The 19,575-nt window shown below is 40.8% G+C and overlaps 1 protein-coding gene across 5 annotated transcripts in view; it reads right to left on the bottom strand.

Moving 5' to 3' along the window:
- The window catches only part of TMEM65 (transmembrane protein 65), a 34,605-nt gene that overhangs the window by 13,302 nt on the left and 1,728 nt on the right, over window positions 1–19,575 (bottom strand). For 2 of the 5 annotated variants that reach the window (XM_074577778.1, XM_074577780.1), the window contains one exon: window positions 12,770–12,850. The exons of 2 other annotated variants lie outside the window; for them this stretch is intronic. In XM_074577778.1, coding sequence (XP_074433879.1) covers window positions 12,770–12,850 — 81 coding nt within the window. Of the gene's footprint in view, window positions 1–12,769; window positions 12,851–17,503; window positions 17,744–19,575 lie in introns of all 5 variants that reach the window. One more of the 5 variants, XM_074577781.1, reaches the window with a different exon arrangement.

Genomic DNA, 19,575 nt, shown 5'->3' on the forward strand with positions numbered 1-19,575 from the left:
GCACCTAAAGTGGGGGGTCAGTGGGGTAGTCAAATGCTATAAGAGAGGTTCCTAAGGACAGCGTGGTGGCACTGTGCTCTGGAGACCTGACTGCTCTTGTCCAGCCACAGGGAACTCTTGTGTAGGTAACAGCAGCTTCCTGCCACATCCATAAGAACTTCCTTTTCTAAATAAGTCTTGCTAAACTCATCTGGAAGCGTGCCTGACGTAGAGCTTCCCTCATCATTGAGATAAAAATTAATCTGGGGAAAAAAGAATCTGGGATTGCATGTATTAATGAGACAGGGATAGGAGAAGTCTGCCAGAAGAAGCTCAGCTAACTAGTGGAGGTCAACCGTGCTCACGCTCCGAAGCTCCAATCCTGACAGCCTCTTGCCTGAGCCAGGACACATGTCTCTAGCCTGGAGAGGGCATCTAGTCCCACCCTGCTCAAAGGAGGGCCAAATCAGACCTGGGTCCTGAGGACCTTGTCAAATGGTACCTGCAGGACCAGGCTCAAGGAAAAAGCTGTCCCTCGTGGAGCACCAAAATAAGTCTAAGCACCAAGAAGCATTCACTGATGGCTGAAGTACTCTCTGGCACTGCGAGGTGCAGGGCACTGCCCACTACGGGGAAGGGGGCTGGACCAGCTCAGCTCCAGTCACAGAGGCCAAAGCTTAGTTTAAACCTGGCACATTGGGAGGAAAAAAAAGAATTAAAGCAGAAAGAATTAAATAACCACTGTGGCATGAAAGCAAGTAACCTCTTTACAGAACCACTTCCAATAATACCTCCTTAAAGCATAACATACTTAAAAAATCTGCAAGATATGAAGGCACCAGGGGAACACATCTCTTGGACAGCCCAAAAAAATCTTTAAAGCAATTTTTTAAAAACTCTAGATGGCAAAATGTATTTCAGACTAGGGTATTTATTCACAGGAAGCTGTTCTGACTATTTGAACTTTCAAGGCTCAACAAAAAACAAGAAAAAATCTTCAGAGAGTACAGCAAAGGAAATATACCCTTCACTTGTTTTGATGGAGGGAAAACAAAAATTCAAATTGCAAAACCCCCTTTCAAGAACCGAATTCAGTCAGAATCCAACAGTTCAGAGTTTAAATGTCCAGGGAAAAAGCTAAAGTACTCCAGTATTGCATTTCACGACAGCCATTCACCAGCTCATCCTATGCCATAGTGCTGAATAAGCCACCGGGATTCATCTAATCACAGAAGGAATAAAATGAAACAGCAGAGTAAGGAATACTGCTATTTTCTAACTAACAATCATTACCATAACTGAAGTTATAAAGCAAGGTTCAAGTGCTATACAGGTCACGAGCCCTGAATTAGCAAAGTCTGGGAAGCAGAAAAAAAAAATTAAACTGCCTCTTAAATCTGTTCTTGAACTTTTTTGAATTTACAGTATCACTTTTTTGCTAACTAAACATTTACTACTTTTTTTTTTTAATAGATAGAACCCAGGAGGGAATATAAAACTGTCAATGTAAATGATACCATTATCCACAACTTGGCCCAAATCCAGCAAGTTAAATTAACTCCATCAACTGTAGCCAATTTAAACCAACACAGCATTTTCAATTTAAAGATTATTATTCTTAGCTGACAAAAAAACCCCAACTGACTAACAGGCAATGGGGGTGCATTTATTCAGACAGTTGGTAAAAAAAAAAAAAAAAAAAAAACACACACACAAAAAACACCAAAAAAAAACCCCAGCCAAAAACCAGAAAGTTGTCATCACTAGTTTTTGAATTAACAATTTTTTAAGAACTGGCACACAAGGGAACATGCAAGCCTAAAGGCATGTATGATTATGTTTTATTCAAATTGCAGCTAACACTGCTGTCAAATTTTATAGCTCAATCTGTGACTGTCACCCAGGGGCAGGAAACCCATACAGTGGTATAACAGGTACTACAGCCAGGGCTACATGCTACAGCTGAGTATTGTTACATCTAAGACAAGAATACAAACAGCGTTTTATAGATTTTTAAATAGTGACCAAATAGTTAAGATTAATGATTTAACAATTAAATATCAAGAAGGTAAGGAGGAGCAACATGAAAAATATTAATGATCTAGATCCATTATAACTCATTGTAGGCTCTTAAGGTTAGCGTTAGGGAGGGTTTTGTCTCAAATCCATCATTCTGTTTCCTCCAAGAAGCCTGTCCAGGTCACTTCTGCAAATCATTCAGATACACATCATGGGGACAGTAAGGGCTTCACTTCCACAGCAGAAGAAATCAAACCAATTGTTGTCTCTATTAAGAAAAAGGTACTCTTTTACACGTGAGTTCGTAAGAGGATCTTTATCCCCAAAATTCGGGATTGGAGCCTAGAAATTAGATGTGTGTTATTGCTTTCTTCAGTATCTAGAGGTGGAACCTTAAGAGTAAATTCTGACTATGATGTATGAGTTTGTTCATGGAATAAGCTTGTAAGGCACGTCCCTATCCCCCTTTGTTCCTCCTCTGTTTTCCTCGGCGTTTTAATAGAAACTGCGAAAACCTCAGTACATAGAGCAAAACACAAAGTTGGAAAAATCATGACCATTAATCTTCAGTTGGGTTCCCTTAATATTCCAGATGGGAAAAAACAATCCACGAGTTGACAGCAAAGAAAAAATTCTGCATCATTTGTTATAACTCACAAATGGTTTCCTGTTACTACAGCAATTAAGGCATGAAAGGATGCTGACTTGTGCAGTGCTAAATATAATCCTGGCTGTTAGCCCATTCAGTCACATGCACACAAGAAGAGAAAGCTGAGCGAAGCACTAGTAGGAGATGAACAGACAGAGGACACGATAGAATAATTTCTCTACTACCCCTGAAAAGGTAACTATGTGCAAACAAATATTCAGCATAAATACAAATAGCATGATATGAGCACTGAAGATTTTTTTTTTTTTAACACACTCTGTAACACTGTAGAAAATTACACGGTGATCATGTTCCATCTCTCTCCCTGAAGAACCCTGAAGTACCAGAAGACATCATCGTCATTATTTGAAACTACTGTTACATCTATTGGACCGAGTATTGGACAAGCTTTGCAGGAGTGCTGTTTGCTCCCTGGCATCAGCCAAGCAATTCCCTTCAGAACAAAACCCAGGAGTGATTTCAGGGATAGTTCACTACTGGGATCCCATCCTGGCAGGTGGGGACCCTGGACATATGGACCCCTGTACAAATCCAGGGCTAAGTGCCATGTACAATGGATACAGCCAGCCTGCTCCGAAGGAAAAAAAAACCCCAAACCCTACGATTGGGAATAAAACTGCTCTGTGCCACCTCACCTAGTGGCCAGTAGTTAATCCCTAGAACAGATGCATTTAGCAACAGAAAAGTACATTATTTATCACCAGATGCAGGACAGTCTAGGTTTAAATATCATAGAACTTAATTTCAACTTTATCTGCAGTGCTTACTGAATGCTCATCATCAAATATTGTGAGTATACAATATACTTATCCTATTATCCCTTCCAAAAACACGATTCGTATCCTTTTAACAAAAACCAGAGACCTCAGGTGGAAAACCTGACCGGAAATCTAGGAGAAAGCATAAAATGCAAACAGGTATCCAGAGACTTAAATCGCTGTCTTTATCATTAAGAGGGCTTTTTTCCTGATCTAATCAAATTCTCTATCAGTGCCTTATAAACCTAAAGGTCAGCAGTGGGATTTGCAGTGGTTTGCTTAACAATGTCTCAAACTGCAGCTAAAAAACCAAATCAGAAATCAGATGCTTGCCTCAAGATTCAAGGGGGTTAATCAGCTAAAATGATGACAACGCAGAAAGGACTTGGGAGTTTGGAACAGAGATGCTGGGTAAGCATAGAAATATGGAGTTTGAGCTGTCTCCTTTAGAGAGAAATGGAAAATGTCAGAAAAACAGCTGATATGTTTCTATAAAAATGCCAGAAACACAGTAACATTGATAGGAGAGTGAACAGGAACAATAAGGCGGTATTCTGATCTGTGCATTCCAGAAGTAAATGTTTATATATTATTAAACAAAAAAATAACAAATAAGAAGGTACTTGAGTGCTGCCAAGAAATAAACTCTCTGTAGCAATTCGCTGACCAGAGTGAGCCATCAGAGTCAAAATTTTCTGCCTCAAAACCCCAAAGTAATACCCATCATCCCACATGGAGGTACTCTCAGGGACTGCAATGAGTTCCTGGGAGACAGAGGAAGCACACCTCCCAAAGGCACAGCAGAATCTTCTATCCTGTGGTGAAAGGAGTTAAATTCAGTTGGCGGCTGGTCACCAGTGGTGTTCCCCAGGGCTCGGTATTGGGGACAGTTCTCTCTAATATCTTTACCAATGACCTGGATGAGGGGATTGAGTCCACCCTCAGAAAGTTCACAGATGACACCAAGTTGGGCGGGAGTGTCGATCTGCTTGAGGGTAGGATGGTTCTACAGAGGGACCTGGACAAGCTGGATTGATGGGCCAAGGCCAATGGTATGAGGTTCAACAAGGCCAAGTGCCGGGTCCTGCACTTGGGTCACAACAACCCCATGCAGCGCTACAGGCTTGGGGAAGAGTGGCTGGAAAGCTGCCTGGCAGGAAAGAACCTGGGGGTGCTGGTTGACAGCCAGCTGATTATGAGCCAGCAGTATGCCCAGGTGGCCAAGAAGGCCAGCAGCATCCTGGCTTGTATCAGGAATAGTGTGGTCAGCAGGACTAGGGAAGTAATCGTCCCCCTGTATGCAGCACTGGTGAGGCCCCACCTCAAACAGTGTGTCCAGTTTTGGGCCCCTCACTACAAAGACATTTTGGTGCTGGAGCATGTTCACAGAAGAGGAATGAAGCTGGTGAAGCGCCTGGAGAATGAGTCTTATGAGGAGCAGCTGAGGGAACTGGGGTTGTTGGAGAAAAGGAGGCTGAGGGGAGACCTTATTGCTCCCTACAACTACCTGAAAGCAGGCTGTAGAGGGTGGGGGTCAGTCTGTTCTCCCAGGTAACAAACGACAGAACAAGAGGAAACGGCCCCAAGTTGCACCAGGGGAGGTTTAGATTGGATATTAGGAAAAATTTCTTCACCAAAAGGGTTGTCAAGCACTGGAACAGGCTGCCCAGGGAAGTGGCGGAGTCACCATCCCTGATGGTATTTGAAAGACATGTAGATGTGGTGCTTAGCGACACGGTTTAGTGGTGGACTTGGCAGCATTAACGGTTGGACTTGATGATCTTAAAGGTCTTTTCCAACCTGAACGATTCCATGATCTTTGGATCAACAAATCTTCCCCTGGGATTATTAACACCCTCTGCACTACCTATGGAAAAGCACCAGATAAGTACTTCAGGTTAACATTAGATTAGAATTAATCACATCCAAATATACTCATCTAATTGTGTTTCATTAAGACGAATTGTTGGCACTTCTCTGCCAATACTGATTTTTCTTGGGCCCCTCTGGTTCGAGATAAGTATCCATCAGTCCTTTCACTGGTTTGCAGCTGAGCAGAGCAGCAGCTCAGCCACAGTGTTTCACTGGGAATAAATAAGACCCCCATTATCTATATGTCATCAGGGTGTGTGATGAGGTTTTTGTACATGAATGTGCTCCAGAGGACAGCCAAGGATAAGCAAAGCAATTCCATGAGACACCACAAAAGATTTGTTAACATGAATTGCCAGAGCTCTGTGCACAAACAGAGATCTGATCTAGGAGAGAGCTTTCATCGCCTTTAAATAGAGCAGTGTTAGGCATCACTGCTGCCTACATATGAATGCCCATGAAATGTCTAGGGAGTTATATATACAATTATAATATCCTTTATTTAGTGATGTTTCCCCCCTCCAGGCCCTGTTCTTAAAAAGAAACCTGAGAAGGTGGTTTATTCCCACCCCTTCTCTCCCTTTTGCCCTTTCCCACCTGCCCAAAACCACACTCGTTTCCCCAGGAAATAGTGGAGGGGGAAAAAAAAAAAAAAAAAAAAAAAAAAAGGTAATTTATGAAGAACAGGGAGCAGTGCTGGCTTTCAAGCCCAGGTACACGATGCCATGTTCGCAGCCAGCAGCACAGACCCTTGAAAGATGAAGCTGACCGACGACAGCCTGTGCAGCACCCAGGAGAACTGGGATGTTCCCTCCTCTGCTGCCCTAGCACAAAACAGAGCATTTTAATAAATTATGCCTTGTAGCAGATGTAGTGGACCAGGTCCATGCTATACTCACTGGTGGTTTTCACCAAACTTGCTGTTGATATTGTCATTCCCAGGTACAGAATGTGAGATTTTTGCCTTTGGCAGTACCCAAGAGTCTTGAAATGAGAAAAAGCTACTTGGTTAATATCAAGAGATGCTTAATGTAGGAGCAAATCCAAGGCTGGCAAGAGCCATGCTTCCCACAGCCACTGGTACCAGCAGCACCAGCACCTCTACTCAGTCAGACAGCAACAACCCTGCCAACAGCCGATACCACGTGCAGGCAGTTACAGCAGTGCAGTAACACCAGGAGGACAACTGGTAAATTTGATGGGTTTGGTGGGATTCTTACCCCCAGCCCTTGAAGGGAAATCTACTACGATCTTTACAGAAGGCTGAAGACAAACTGCTATTAAGTCACATACCACTAAGCATCAGCCTTTTCTCAAGCAGAAAAGTTTCATTCCTTGCCTGAGGATGACCTTGGAAGCAAGTAAGACTGCAGGAATAAGCTTCTCTCTGAAATAACTTTAGATGCATATAGAGTTTATTGCTTTTCATCTGTCTCAGAATTAAGACAGCTACCCAGATTGAGGGACAGAGCAGACAGATAAACTGAATGATGTTCAAACATTTCATTGCAGACTTGCATTAAGTGCAATTACACTCCTTATTTTTCACTGCATTGGGGAAATAAAGATAAAAGCATGAGCTCCCCTGAAGTCCTTAAGAAACTATTCATACCTGTCAGCAAAAAAGAACACTATAAGAAACCACTGAGAATTTAAGTTCCAGCCATAAATTACACTCAGATAATTTGTACCTCTCTCTATAAATGCCTAATGAATACAGAATGCAGTAGCAATGAAGCTATTCTTAACTTTTAACTGCTGCTAGAGGTAGGCAGGAGATTTGTCAATTGGGTACCTTTCTTTTTCCCTTCCCCGTGTAACCTCAAAGCCTCTGGCTGCATTTGTGAAACTCGTTGGACTTCAACACCTGATTCTCTGCACAGGCAAAGCCAAGCTGCAATGTCAGCTATCTTTGGCAAACGGCCGAAGGAATAAATGTTATATGATATAATGTAAAAATAGACAAAATACACTTTACATGGAACTTGACCTCAAAATGTTTTCTTTTGGATTTTATGTTATAAGAATATGGAATATCAGCTGGGTTCTTTTGCAGCTGCATTATTTAATAATTTATTCTGCATGTGAATTTTAAGTACTACTAAAAAATGCACTCTTCATGAAAGTGATCTGAAATCACTAAGACTGTTGATTTTTTAAATAAACTCAGATAAATAAGGAGAAGCAGAGGACAATGACTGCTGGGCTCTACTCTTCCTGTAAGTGAACAGTTCTGACTAAGTTCAGTTTTAACTCTTTCAACCTTTACTCTTTCAAGCCTTTATTGTGCAAAACAAAACAAAAAAAAGTGAAATTGTTCTCCCATCAGTGTTTCCGCAGTCTTTGGTGAGCACGAGCCCTCCCTCGGGAGGATTCACTAGCTCAGTTGCAAGTGCATCTCTGCAGCCTCCAACTGCAGAGCTAATGCAGGCTTCAGCCCACCTCACACCGCTGCAAGTCACAGCTGTGCAGATGCTCCCTCTAAAGCTGCTTCAGGACCTCTGCTCTATGAAGTACTACTCATCTGGTCCGTTTATTTAATCTTACCAGGAAACTACTCAATGACCATTCATGAAAGACTGGGTTCTGCCACTTAGCACAGTCTTTGTTTTTCAACTTTGCATGTTTTCCCTTTTCCACTGCTAGCTTTTTTACCTGTTCCTTTGTCACAATTACAGCTGTGAGTGCACAGCAGACTCCTGTGAGCACTGAAATTGCATGCTCCAACTCCAGGTCTGCTAATCACCTTGGGAATTATTAAATTACAAACACAAATGCACAGCTGAATCCAAGGTTTTCTGCACACATAAGCCTGTTTTTTTCCCCTACCTGGGAGGAAATATGGAATCTAATCTATTTAACGCTTTTCCCCTTGGCAGTGGAAAGTATGCTGTGGCACTGGTGTATTGCCTGCATCAGTGACATACCTGTAATGCCAGTATTTACTGGAGACCTTAATTAAATTTGCACTCCTACAGTTTTTTCCATGCTGCGCAATGGGGACTGAGCTCAGTGTGCCTCCGGTGTCCTTCCCTCCCTCATTCTCATCTCCTTCTCCAAAATCTGAGCAATGTTTACACAGGTTCTTCTCCAGCAGCGAGGAAGGGGATGGATTCAGGCTGAAGATGCCTTTTGCAGTGCTGAAGCAAAGTGCTGTGTGATAGAGGGGGGCAGTCACAGATCCCAGGAGGAATAACCCTGGCTAGAGAGCCAAAGGAAGGGAGAAGAGAGACAGCTCCCTACCTAGTCACAGGAGGCAAGAGGAATTTTGAGGTCAAAAATGCTCCCAAAGATAATGACAAGTACTTGACAACACTAAAAAAGGCGATCTGGGAGATCACAGTAGTATTGCCCACTAGCGCAAGTCACTGTATGTGCTGTTAGTGACACAGAGGGATCCCAGAACAGACTCCTGTCTGAGGCACAAAACCCCTCATGGAACTTCCCCTGAGAAAACAGGAAAGGCAGAACCTTAGGTCAAATACAAAACCGTACCTTGAAGTAACCTAAAGTCACATTGCTGCTTCAAACGGTAATTTGATCCCATTCCTAAAATTCCCTCCTGATCATGTGTTTGGGACTTTTTCTTTATTCTAGCACTTGTGCTCAGCCAGGGGTACAGCCAAGCCCAGAGAAGAATGGCAGTGCTAACATGGAAAGCAGGAACTGGACTGCACACCCAGAGGTTTTTGGGGCAGGGGGAGAGAACAGGACACTCGCTTTGTGGGAGACCTGGGTGAAAAGAACAGTAAATCCACACCCATACAGACAAGTCACATCTATTACACATCAGCTCATCCACAGCTCATCTGTGCGTGCTCTTATCCCATGGTGGGGAAGTCATCTGAATTTTTTCCCCTCCATGGCTGGGAAAGAATAATTCAAGTGAGGGCTTTTTTTTTGTTAACTGAGCTTTTTACACAAGGTCAGACATAAATTGCAGTAAAACTCAACCATATTGGTGTCCAACTGCAAAAACCAAAACAAACAGCATTTGGAAACAAGGCTGATACGATAGATTCCTAGCACCCAACCCAGAGAAGTAAACCAACAGTGAAAACATTACAAATCCAAAGATTATTTTTCTTTCTGATAAACCAGATCCAATAACTGAGTAAACAACAAGTCACATATATTTCCCACTGGAACCAGTCATCTTTGACATGGGCCATTTGTGCTGTACCAGAACCATAAACGCACTTCTGTTACATTCCTTCTGTTCAGGGAGAGCGACACAGAATCACAAGAAGCCTGTCTTGACATTTTCAAGAGGAAAAGGTCACCAGGCTGATTATTTATAACACCCCTGACACTTTTGTGGCTACCTATTTACTTAGTTTACTTTACTCCATGAAATAACATAAAATAGGTAATAGGAAAATTAGAGGGGGGAGGGAAGGATTTCAAGCTGCTCTCCCATCTCTTCTCTCTACAAAAAAAATCCTTATTTATTAGGCAGTGGATCCACCTGGCAATTCTTACATCTCTTCATCTTGAACAAAACAGTTAATTTTACATTTGTAACACCACATCTTTACTTGTGCTTCGTAAAAAACAAACAAACAAAAAAAAAAAAGCAAAAAACCACCCTTTCCAGAACTTAATGAAGTAAAGAAACAGCTGGATTGAAAGGCTATTTGCAACCTGAAAATACAAGCTGATGGTATTCAAGAGCAGCTGGCTGAAGAAATCTGTTTGTTCCACGCACATTTCTCTCCAGTCTTCCATGAAACCCAACAAAGCCAATAAACCACAGTTTCTGCCCATTAAGATTGTCGTGAAAGACGGGATAACATCCTAATGGAGACTGATGATTCACAGCCTTAGTGTGAGTTATAGCAAACTGGCCTGCAGTAAGGGATGGATCACTGCATAGAGGCAAAAGCTATCAAGAGCAAATAACTGAAAGCCATACACAAAAAAGTTATTTTAACAGTACAATAACCAGAAACTGGCGATGTCTAAAAGAAAAAATGCAGCAGGTCAAAATGCAACAATTACCTGTTGGTTCACAATAAGCATTTGGACCTGAAGAAAATACCAGAGCTTTGTGGCAATACAACTTTACATACATCAATGCACCACGAAGCAGACAGACCTCTGTCCGTAAGAAGAGTCACATACCGTTTCTTCTGTCTGCTCATAAACCTGCCTGAAGGGTTCCCAGAAATTTTACAAAGAACTACTGGTGTCCAGCCGACAGGTCCCAGACTATCTCCAAGAACTGGGCTTTGGGAACCAAGTCCTGGGCTACCGCTGAGACCCCTGTCTCTGGCTCCTCTCAGTTCAAGTTGGCCTGACTGTAGAAGCCTTTTTCTCCCAAACTTTTCCATTCTTTTTGAAATGAAAGAGATTTTTCAAGGCTTCGTCCTTCCCCCAGGTCATGCAGGAGCTTTCACTAGGATCACTGCCAAACAGTAAGGCAAGTTTTAATTCTGGAAATGCCTATGCTCCTGTCTGACAGCCTACAAGCTAGGAAGTATTCAGAAAGCGTGCTGAGGAAAGGTTTTATCCCTGGGTACAAGCAGTAGGAGAGAATAAAACAAACCACCTGCTCCTTATGTCTGCTTTAACGTGATAGGAGAGTTGATACAAAATATGCCCCATCTCCAAACACATAATCTTGCAGTATTCAAATATTTTCCTATTTTCTCTTTTTATTATCTAGAGAGAAACATGTAAGTTAAAACAAATGACCTGTTGAAATTCACCAAAAGCTAAAGCATGTCAGTTTGCTTTTTGGGTATTCTTTGAGGTTTTTTTAATTTAATTTTGACAGTGAACGTGATGAGCAGCCCATCACATACAAATGGAAACTGGCAAATGATACAGCATAAAAAAAAAGTATTGCAAGTAGTAGTATCTATTATGGCTGCTAGGATGGATATTTTATTAACAATAAATATTCAATACCTAAGAAACCAAGCTAAATGAACACTGAAAAAAAAAACAGCTATGATTTCACATCCTGTAGTTTTGAATGAAATATGTACTATACTGGGTTAAAAACAGTATCTGTGGGCTTTGCCTTAAAAAAAGCTCCCTGTGCTTCAGAGAAAGGAAGGGATTCATTTCAGGCACAGGTTAGTCACATCCCAAAAATTCCAAGGGGCAGGTTCAACATCAAAGGAAGTTCTCACACACAGCAACAGAACAGAAACAAGAACATGTGCTTTCAGGTTTCTGAAATCACACTGCACTAATTTAAGGAGAAAGAGGGGAGGGGGCACAAGACAGCTCACATGCTCAAGTTCAGCTTTCTCCAATCTGAGACACTTGACCAGCAAAAAAAAAAAAACAACAAAAAAACCAAAACCAGCACTGGAGAGATCCAAGACAGCTTCCTTAAGTATATCCTGTGAACAGAGCACTTATCTCATTTTTCCACTTACTTTTTGTTTTTAGAAGAGATTTTGTCATGCTGATCCCAGCTGCCTCTGTAGTTCCATATTTGGATTGATTAAATAATAAATAAGACTCACTAAAGCTAAGAGTTTTCAGTTGAATGAGTAAGCTTTAAATAATTTCTTTCTTAGAGAAACTGGTAGACTTCATGTTCTTTTAATTTCCATTACACACTGAAACAGTACCTCTGTGTTCACAGAATAAACATGATTCATTTCATTCACACCCATTACATGGAGATCTAAGTGTTTCTAATCTACCACTCTGAAAGGTTTAAGTTCCATTATAAGTACGAGTTGCCTTTCAAGCAATCTTTCCTAAAAAGACCTAAGTCACAAACACTCTTTGTACCAGACAAGATCACTAAAAGGAAAATCTGTCTCCTATAAACTGTATTATTTTTTACACAAGATACATACAGTTAAAGAACAATGGTTCAAGGTTTAGATTATTTTTTTTAATTCATTATTTTAAAAACGTTCGTGCATGACAACTATTTTGCACACATCACATGCTTAAACACATGCAAAAGATGGAAAACAAATTTTAATTGGAGCAATCTTCTATTTTATCTTTTCTAAAACATTACTTGCAGGGAATGGCAAAGGCAGCTAATTGAAGAATGATATTTTTAAACAGTAACATTATTTCTGCATTATGTTTGGTCCATGTAATTTAATGCACGCCACTTTCCTAGGAAAAGGCATAAGGTAGATGACACTGAGCTTCTTCAAGTAAATGAAGCTGTTTCACAGTCTGAAATCTCCAATCGAGTATTAGCTCAGGAGAGTTCCCACAAGACCAGGACCTGAAACACTTCTTCGGTCACATTAACAGTAAGTTCACCAAGTACTACAGGGATCACTGAATTTCTTGAGACCGAAGGCTTTATATTAATATAACAAAAAAACACGTACTTTTATTTCTTGTAGCAATGCATGCCAATTGCATTAAAACAAGCAAGCAGAAAGTCTGCCAGCAGCCTGCTGGCCTTATGCAATGCCGCGTCTTAGCAAACACACTTTTTTGTTTGGTTGGGTTTGTTTGGGTTTTGTTTTTACTGTACCAAAAGTACTGGTCGTCTCAGGTGATACTACCTCCTTCGCTGGCTGCTCAAGTGGTATCAGTGGTTTAGGATATCTGGATGCTACAATGGATTTTCAAAAGCAAGACAGCAATAAGTCATTATTTAGACTCTTCCAATCAACACTGGAGTATCCACCAGCAAGGAAAGAACGTTTATAAACACTAAGACAACTGGATTTCTCTAGGTTTCGCACCAATTCCACTTGAGTGTTGCAGGCTCTTCTCTGCAAAAACATACAGCAAAGTTGCTGCATTTAAGGAGAGAACTCAGACTAGAACCCACTTTTAAGTTATACGAGCAAGTAAAATTTCAGAATATTTAAGAAAACCAAACCATGAGCAAAGCCTTCTAATACTCAAGTAATATATGCATGGCCCCATCCCAGAGTACCATCTATATTAGCAAGAATAAAATAAGGCTCACAAATGGAGTTTAAAGGAGAAAGAAAGTATTACCAAATTTATTCAAAGTTGAACTTTGATGAAATTTTTTTCTATATAGTTAACGCTACCATAAGACACTATGAGTGTATTGAGATGACAAGACGAAAAATTCAACTTTCCCAAACTACCTACATTTGCAGTTTTATTGTAACTTAAAAAAGGAAGTCCAAATAAATCATATGCCTCCAGTTGAAATAAAGCTTAAACATGAAGGAGCACTGCAATAAAGACATGCAATGTCCGATTGACTAATGCAACACCGTAAATGCTAGAATGAACAATGGAAATGGGATTTTCTACTGCCCAAGAGTATGTTTTGGAGGTGAGGTTTTGTTCATGCGTTTTTTGCTTTGGAGTTTTGGGATTTGGTTGGGTTTTTAACTATACCTTGACTTTTGAAAGCTTTCTTGGGGAATGGGGCACACCTCTCAATAGTACTTCAGAAGTATTAAATCTCTTAAGTAAGGCACGCCCATGCAGCTTCCAGACCTTCCCATAACTTTGCCAGCATAACGGGCATCCATATTCTTGAGACAGGATGAAAGAAAAGAGAAACTTAAAAATTAACTAAATTTCATAATAAGTAAGAATCAAATCTAGGGATAAAAACAGCATGGAACTCCCACCTCGACCTTTTACTCGACAGAGTAGCTGCAGGGTTCACTTGATCAACCAGCCTCATCTCTGGTCACAAAGTCTACATAACCACTGGGAGCTGTCAGCAGAGCGAGAGTCCAGCTTTCCCCAGCCAGGCTCCATCCCAGCTCCCTGAATAGGGCAGAAGGCAGAGCCCTGCTCCTGCTCTTCAACAGCGAGGCCTGGGAAAGCCACAGTGGGTTTATGCATCAAGTATTTCAGATATAGAAGCACATGACAGCTAAAGGGACTGATTTCTCCCTCTCTTCACCTCTCTTCAACCAGGCTTAAGAACAACAGTGTCAGAGCAAACAGAAAAAAAAAATATAATTCATATTCCGACAAAATGGCATCAATTTCAAGTAAATGGCTAGGATTTAATATTAGTGTCAACTGACACTTAGGGCGAGAAGTCTTTTATAATAGTTTATTTTTATCACAGGTAAAAAAATACATTACATAGATGACCACCATTTGAAAATAGAACAGTTCAATCTGTAGATCTTAAAGAAAACGCTCAGTAAAGCCTGTATAGCATTCTTCCTTCTGCGCTCTGGCTTCATGAGAGGGGTCAATGATTTTGGAAAGAAAAAAACGAAATCAGATGCAAAAAGAGTAACAGTATGTGCTTCCATCAGAAACATACCATTTCTTTCATCACTGAGTATTTTTGACTCAGCAGTGAGATTAGCAATAGTCCTGGTGTATGCTGTGATGGTCTAAGAACACACAAGGACTGCCCGCAGGCAGGCTGGTAAGAGTTTGTCATTTTACCAGCTTGACGGGGCACTTCAAACTTGCAAATTAGACGCTTGCCAGCAGTCTGCCAGAAGACCTTTTCCTACAGTAGCAATCAAACACTAGAGTTAAAAAACAATTTCTTGACTTTGGTCACAGCAAGGGAGAGGCGGATGATCTTTTTCCACACACAGCTCAGAGTTCACCTGCGTACACTGGGCCTGTAGAGGAGAGAGGGAGAGAGAACCGTCCCCACCAGGTGCCAAAGCACACCAGCTCCTCCTTCTCCCTGCTCACCAGGCTGGGTGTCCTCCCAAGAAACCTCATACTTCCACTGTGAAATCACTCTTTAAACAAGACAAATAATTCCAGAGGGATCAAATCATGCTTTGTTGCATTAACACAGATTAAGTTCTGCCAAAAAGAGGTATTAAAACCTGAGCGGTATCTAACCCATCACAGCAGGCAAACTGGTTTGTTTGTATGAGCAAGAAGTGTCTTACTCATGCAACAAAAGGAATCTTTTTCGTAGGAGGTCATGTTTGAAGTGTCTAAAAACCTCAGAGAAATCTTTTTGTCTTTGATTACATTTGCAGTCCTATGAATTAACTTTTCTTTTTAAAGTTGTGGAAGCAGCGGCATAGGGGCTCTAACACCCCCTAAGCTATTCCAGTAAACTGAAGAGTTCATAAATGTAACACCAGATCAAAAACCAGAGACGTTTCTTCTGACACCAGGTAAGATTTAACTCATCATTGGCTGAAAGCTTGCAAATTCCCACAAGATCTTGCTCCAGCTCTCAGCCCCATTGAACGCATGATGTGGTGCCTTTAACCCACAGCACTAACTTTTTTTTTTTTTTTAAAAGACAAAGACAAGATACAGTAACTTGAAATTATGAATACTTTTCTACCAGAATGCACCAGTTTGGGCAGATTATTTATTAAACTATGTATAGTACAACATCCCAGTGCCTTCAAAGAGAATCTAGCTAGAGACTGCATTCTGCAAGAACTGCAAATTAAACTAACAAAATCAGTTGTCAAGACTGCATTGCGACTGGGTTTTTGCATGTTTTCCAGTTAATACACAACTTCAATAGGCAGAGAAACAAGCAATTACGCTTCAGAAGGCCTTTTATTTAGTGATCACATCACAAAACCCTTCCATTTAAAATATAAAATGCAACTTCATGCTTTCAAGGAATTGTGTTCAATCGACACGCATTATATATTAAAATATATATATGCTTATATACACAAAAATATATATTGTATATAAGTATAAAATACATATTGTGTATATATATTATGTATATGTACACAAAGATGGGGAAATAATAATTGTTTTCCCATCTTTGCAACAAAATATAGGAAAGTAACAGATTCTCTCGCTACCAAACCTGAGATTTCTTAGAAGCCCTGGACAGTCATTGTGTTAGTATGATTAATGGAAAACGGTTACATCTGGGTTCAAGAATATTTTAACCCAGCACAGATAAGAACAACAGTACCCTTAGAAGAAATAAGGATATAGGCTGCCCAGGGAGGTGGTGGATTCACCATCCCTGGAGGTGTTTAAAAAAAGGGTAGATGGGGCACTTAGGGACATGGTTTAGAAGTGGCTTTTGTCAGGGTAGGTTAAAGGTTGGACTCGATGATCTTAAAGGTCCCTTCCAACCTCAGCAATTCTATGATTCTATGAAATATGCTAAATTTAATATTTCTTATCTAAGCAAGTGAAACCCTTCGGTCTTTTTCCTCCTTGTTACTGGGCCTGCTGCACTGCCTAGAAGTGTCTTCATGAATCATTTCACAACATACACTGGAAACTAAAGGTAGAAAACCTGAATATAAGAGCCTTAAGAAAGAAGTCACACTTTCTTTCTAATACCAGTCTTTTATAATGGAAAATTGCTATAGAAGGTCAGAGGCATTAAATTATTCTCATTATTGCCAGTAAGATTTTTTTTACACTTTCACCTCCCCCGTACAAGAAATGAACATGAAGGAGGATTTGACTGTCTCTTGCCAACAAAACTAAACCCTGAAACAGGAAAGCTGAACTATTGCACTTAAAATGAATTGGCCTACTTGCTACTTCGGTGTTTCTGTAACTATGAGAAAGAAAAATACAATATCTCTAAGGAAGTCCACATGTATCATTCTCCATCTGGTGTGGCTGACATGCCTACAAGAAACACAAGCTGAAATTTAAAAACTTTGTTTCAAACCTCCTCCTGGGAAAACGTGAGAACTTACTCGCCTTTCCAAGATTGGAAAGGGAAGGAAAAAAAACAAAACCAAAAGACAGACTTTAATGAAGAAGGAAAACTAAATAACTAAGTCCAGGTGAGAAAGTCTTGCAGCTGTCTTCAAAAAGAGCAACTTAGTGGTATTTTGACTAAATTTTAAGATAGTTAGAAAGAGATAGATTATAGTCTAAAACCAGGACAGTTATCAAAATAATCTTCCAGGAACCATTACGTCAAGATTCAGTTTCATAGCCTTCCCCCAGAATCTTCTGTGCAAACCCCATCCACTCATTTAAACTCAGGCTCCCAGCTTCACAGCCATCCTTTATCACGAGCTCACAGATAGAGCTCTGTCTTCTGACTGATGCACTAAAACAGACAGAAGAATCTGAGTGTTTATTAAAAAGCTAAACTGTTTAAACCAACTGCTAGTGCTCAGCATCTGGAAGCTCTAGGAGTCCAGACATAAATATCCAGGTAAGACAGGTGACAAGGTGATGGCAGGACACTTTCCAAGCCATCCCGTCACAAACCTCTCCCCACCTACAGCTTTGGCAACTACAGCGCAAACAGATGTGTTAAGGTTCAAAAATGCTTCAGCGACTCACCTAACTTACAGGTCAACAGCTACGACTCACCTACCTGAGGACCGTCCTTCAGCGTAGCAGCCGCAGCAAAGGATGGGTTTCCCTGCAGCCTCTGCCATTAGCGGAGGCCACAGATAGTGTGTCCTGTCATATTTCGCGCTAGGGCAATTAGTTGATGGAACTGCATCCTTCTGGTGGTGGGCCTGGGAATGGGCTGAGGAACAGGCCCCATTTGGTTCTTGATGTGCCCAGGTCTCCCCATATTGCTGAAAGCTTCCCCTAGCTGACATGGGGTCTGTTAGGGCACAGAAGAGGTAGTGAAGGAAGAAGGTCAAAACTTAACCCAATAAGGACTGCATTAAGAAGGGTACGGACTAAGACCTCCCTTTCCATATAGAAGTATGAAAAGATCATAGGCATTTCACGATTGAGGAGAAACTGATTTTCTAGACTCAAACAGGACACAGGAATTTACTCAGCAGGTAGACAAGTGAATTGGAAGGTTGTATTTGGATCATTTTCATTGGAAATCAACACAAGAGTGAAACTATAAAGAATGAGCTACTGGGACCTACAGCACGCTGCCACCAAACAAGAAGAAACCCAACATCTCTAAAACCATTTTGTCTTGATTGCGCTCAGCAGTTGTAAAAATCAAAAGTGACACTAGTAGATTGGAGAAAGTACTTGCAAAGCAGGCACAAATACCTCTCACCCCCCATCTGCTACTCACAATCAGAACCTGCGTACCTAGTTACATCATTCCTACACAGTCACCATTTCAACAGCTGGGAAGAACAAACATGCAAAACATTATCTAACTATAATAAAGCATGTGAAGTACATAATTATCAACATCTAGCCCAGAAATCATGTCATTTTCTTCCTAGTGCAGCCCTTCCATTAACTTGTGTCTTCTTCTGGCACTCTATAGTGCTGAGGGAGATGATAATACACATCCGACACACCTCAAGAGCCTGGCTTTACATTCACTGCCTTCCTTCATGTAAAATCTGAATTCTGTCAGTGTCAGCCCTCTACAGAAAACAGCTACGGGCAATGCTTCCCCCCAGGGACTTCTGACACTACCATTCCCTTCCTCAGCCCAGAGCAGCTCCACACATACACACCAAAAAGGATCCAGTGCTATGGTAGGTGCATCTAATGAAAGCAGAGCACCTATTTTACCAGCGTTGAATGATCTTGTGCTGTTTCCTCTCTTGTTCACTTGATTTTAGTTCTCTAGAATACCAGGGAATGTACACGAGGTATGCACTATATTTTTAAGATTATTTTTTTTTCCTCTAACTTTTATTCAACAGACTTACTAGAAGCCCTTCTTGCTTACAGTTTCTCATTTTCCATAACACATGAAGAAATATAAATTCTTAGAGTTAAAAGCTGACAGCTGTTATCATGCTGCAGTCTGGTAAAAAAAAAAAAAAAAAACAACCACAAAAAAAACCATGAATGAATGGAGCTGGCTAAAAGAAAAGGTTATTTTTGAAAAAGTCTTATCAAGCTACTGTTTGAGCAGATCAAGATTCTGATTCCAAGCACCAAGGTCTGGTGGCATTACAACACTTTGTGCAGCCCTTATCTCTGAGGATACAAAGCCCACAAGTGAGGTTTTGTTGAAATGATCTCTCCAGTGTGATAATTGCTCACAGTTTCGGGGACAAGTGAATTGCAGTTTCCACTACTGAAATAAATTAGCAGTTTACCAATAAACAGTAAAGTCTCTAAACTCAAACTAATGCTGTTGTTACTCTGTCTTCTAAATCCTGAATTATCAGAAAGTCACAGTATTTTACAGAAACTGACTTTCCCACTACAGTTAACAACAACTGAGCAACAAGATATTAAATAGGACCATCTGTTTAATTATCTCTGTATAAACCTTGAGACGTTATACTGAAATGCATTTTAAAGTCTGATTTTGATATCCACAACATGATCCTCCAGGTACATAGCAGCACTGCGAGCAGCCCAGTTTCAACTGAGCAATAACTGCTGATAGAAATACTCACACAAAAACCTCGTGGCAAGAGCCCTTCAGAAGCACAGGATTTATTTATGAAGAGTATTAGTTGTTAGTATTCAAAAGTTAGTGTCAAGTTACAGCTC

Source organism: Larus michahellis, chromosome 2 (assembly GCF_964199755.1).
Source record: "Larus michahellis chromosome 2, bLarMic1.1, whole genome shotgun sequence".
In the NCBI taxonomy this organism is placed as follows: domain Eukaryota; kingdom Metazoa; phylum Chordata; class Aves; order Charadriiformes; family Laridae; genus Larus; species Larus michahellis.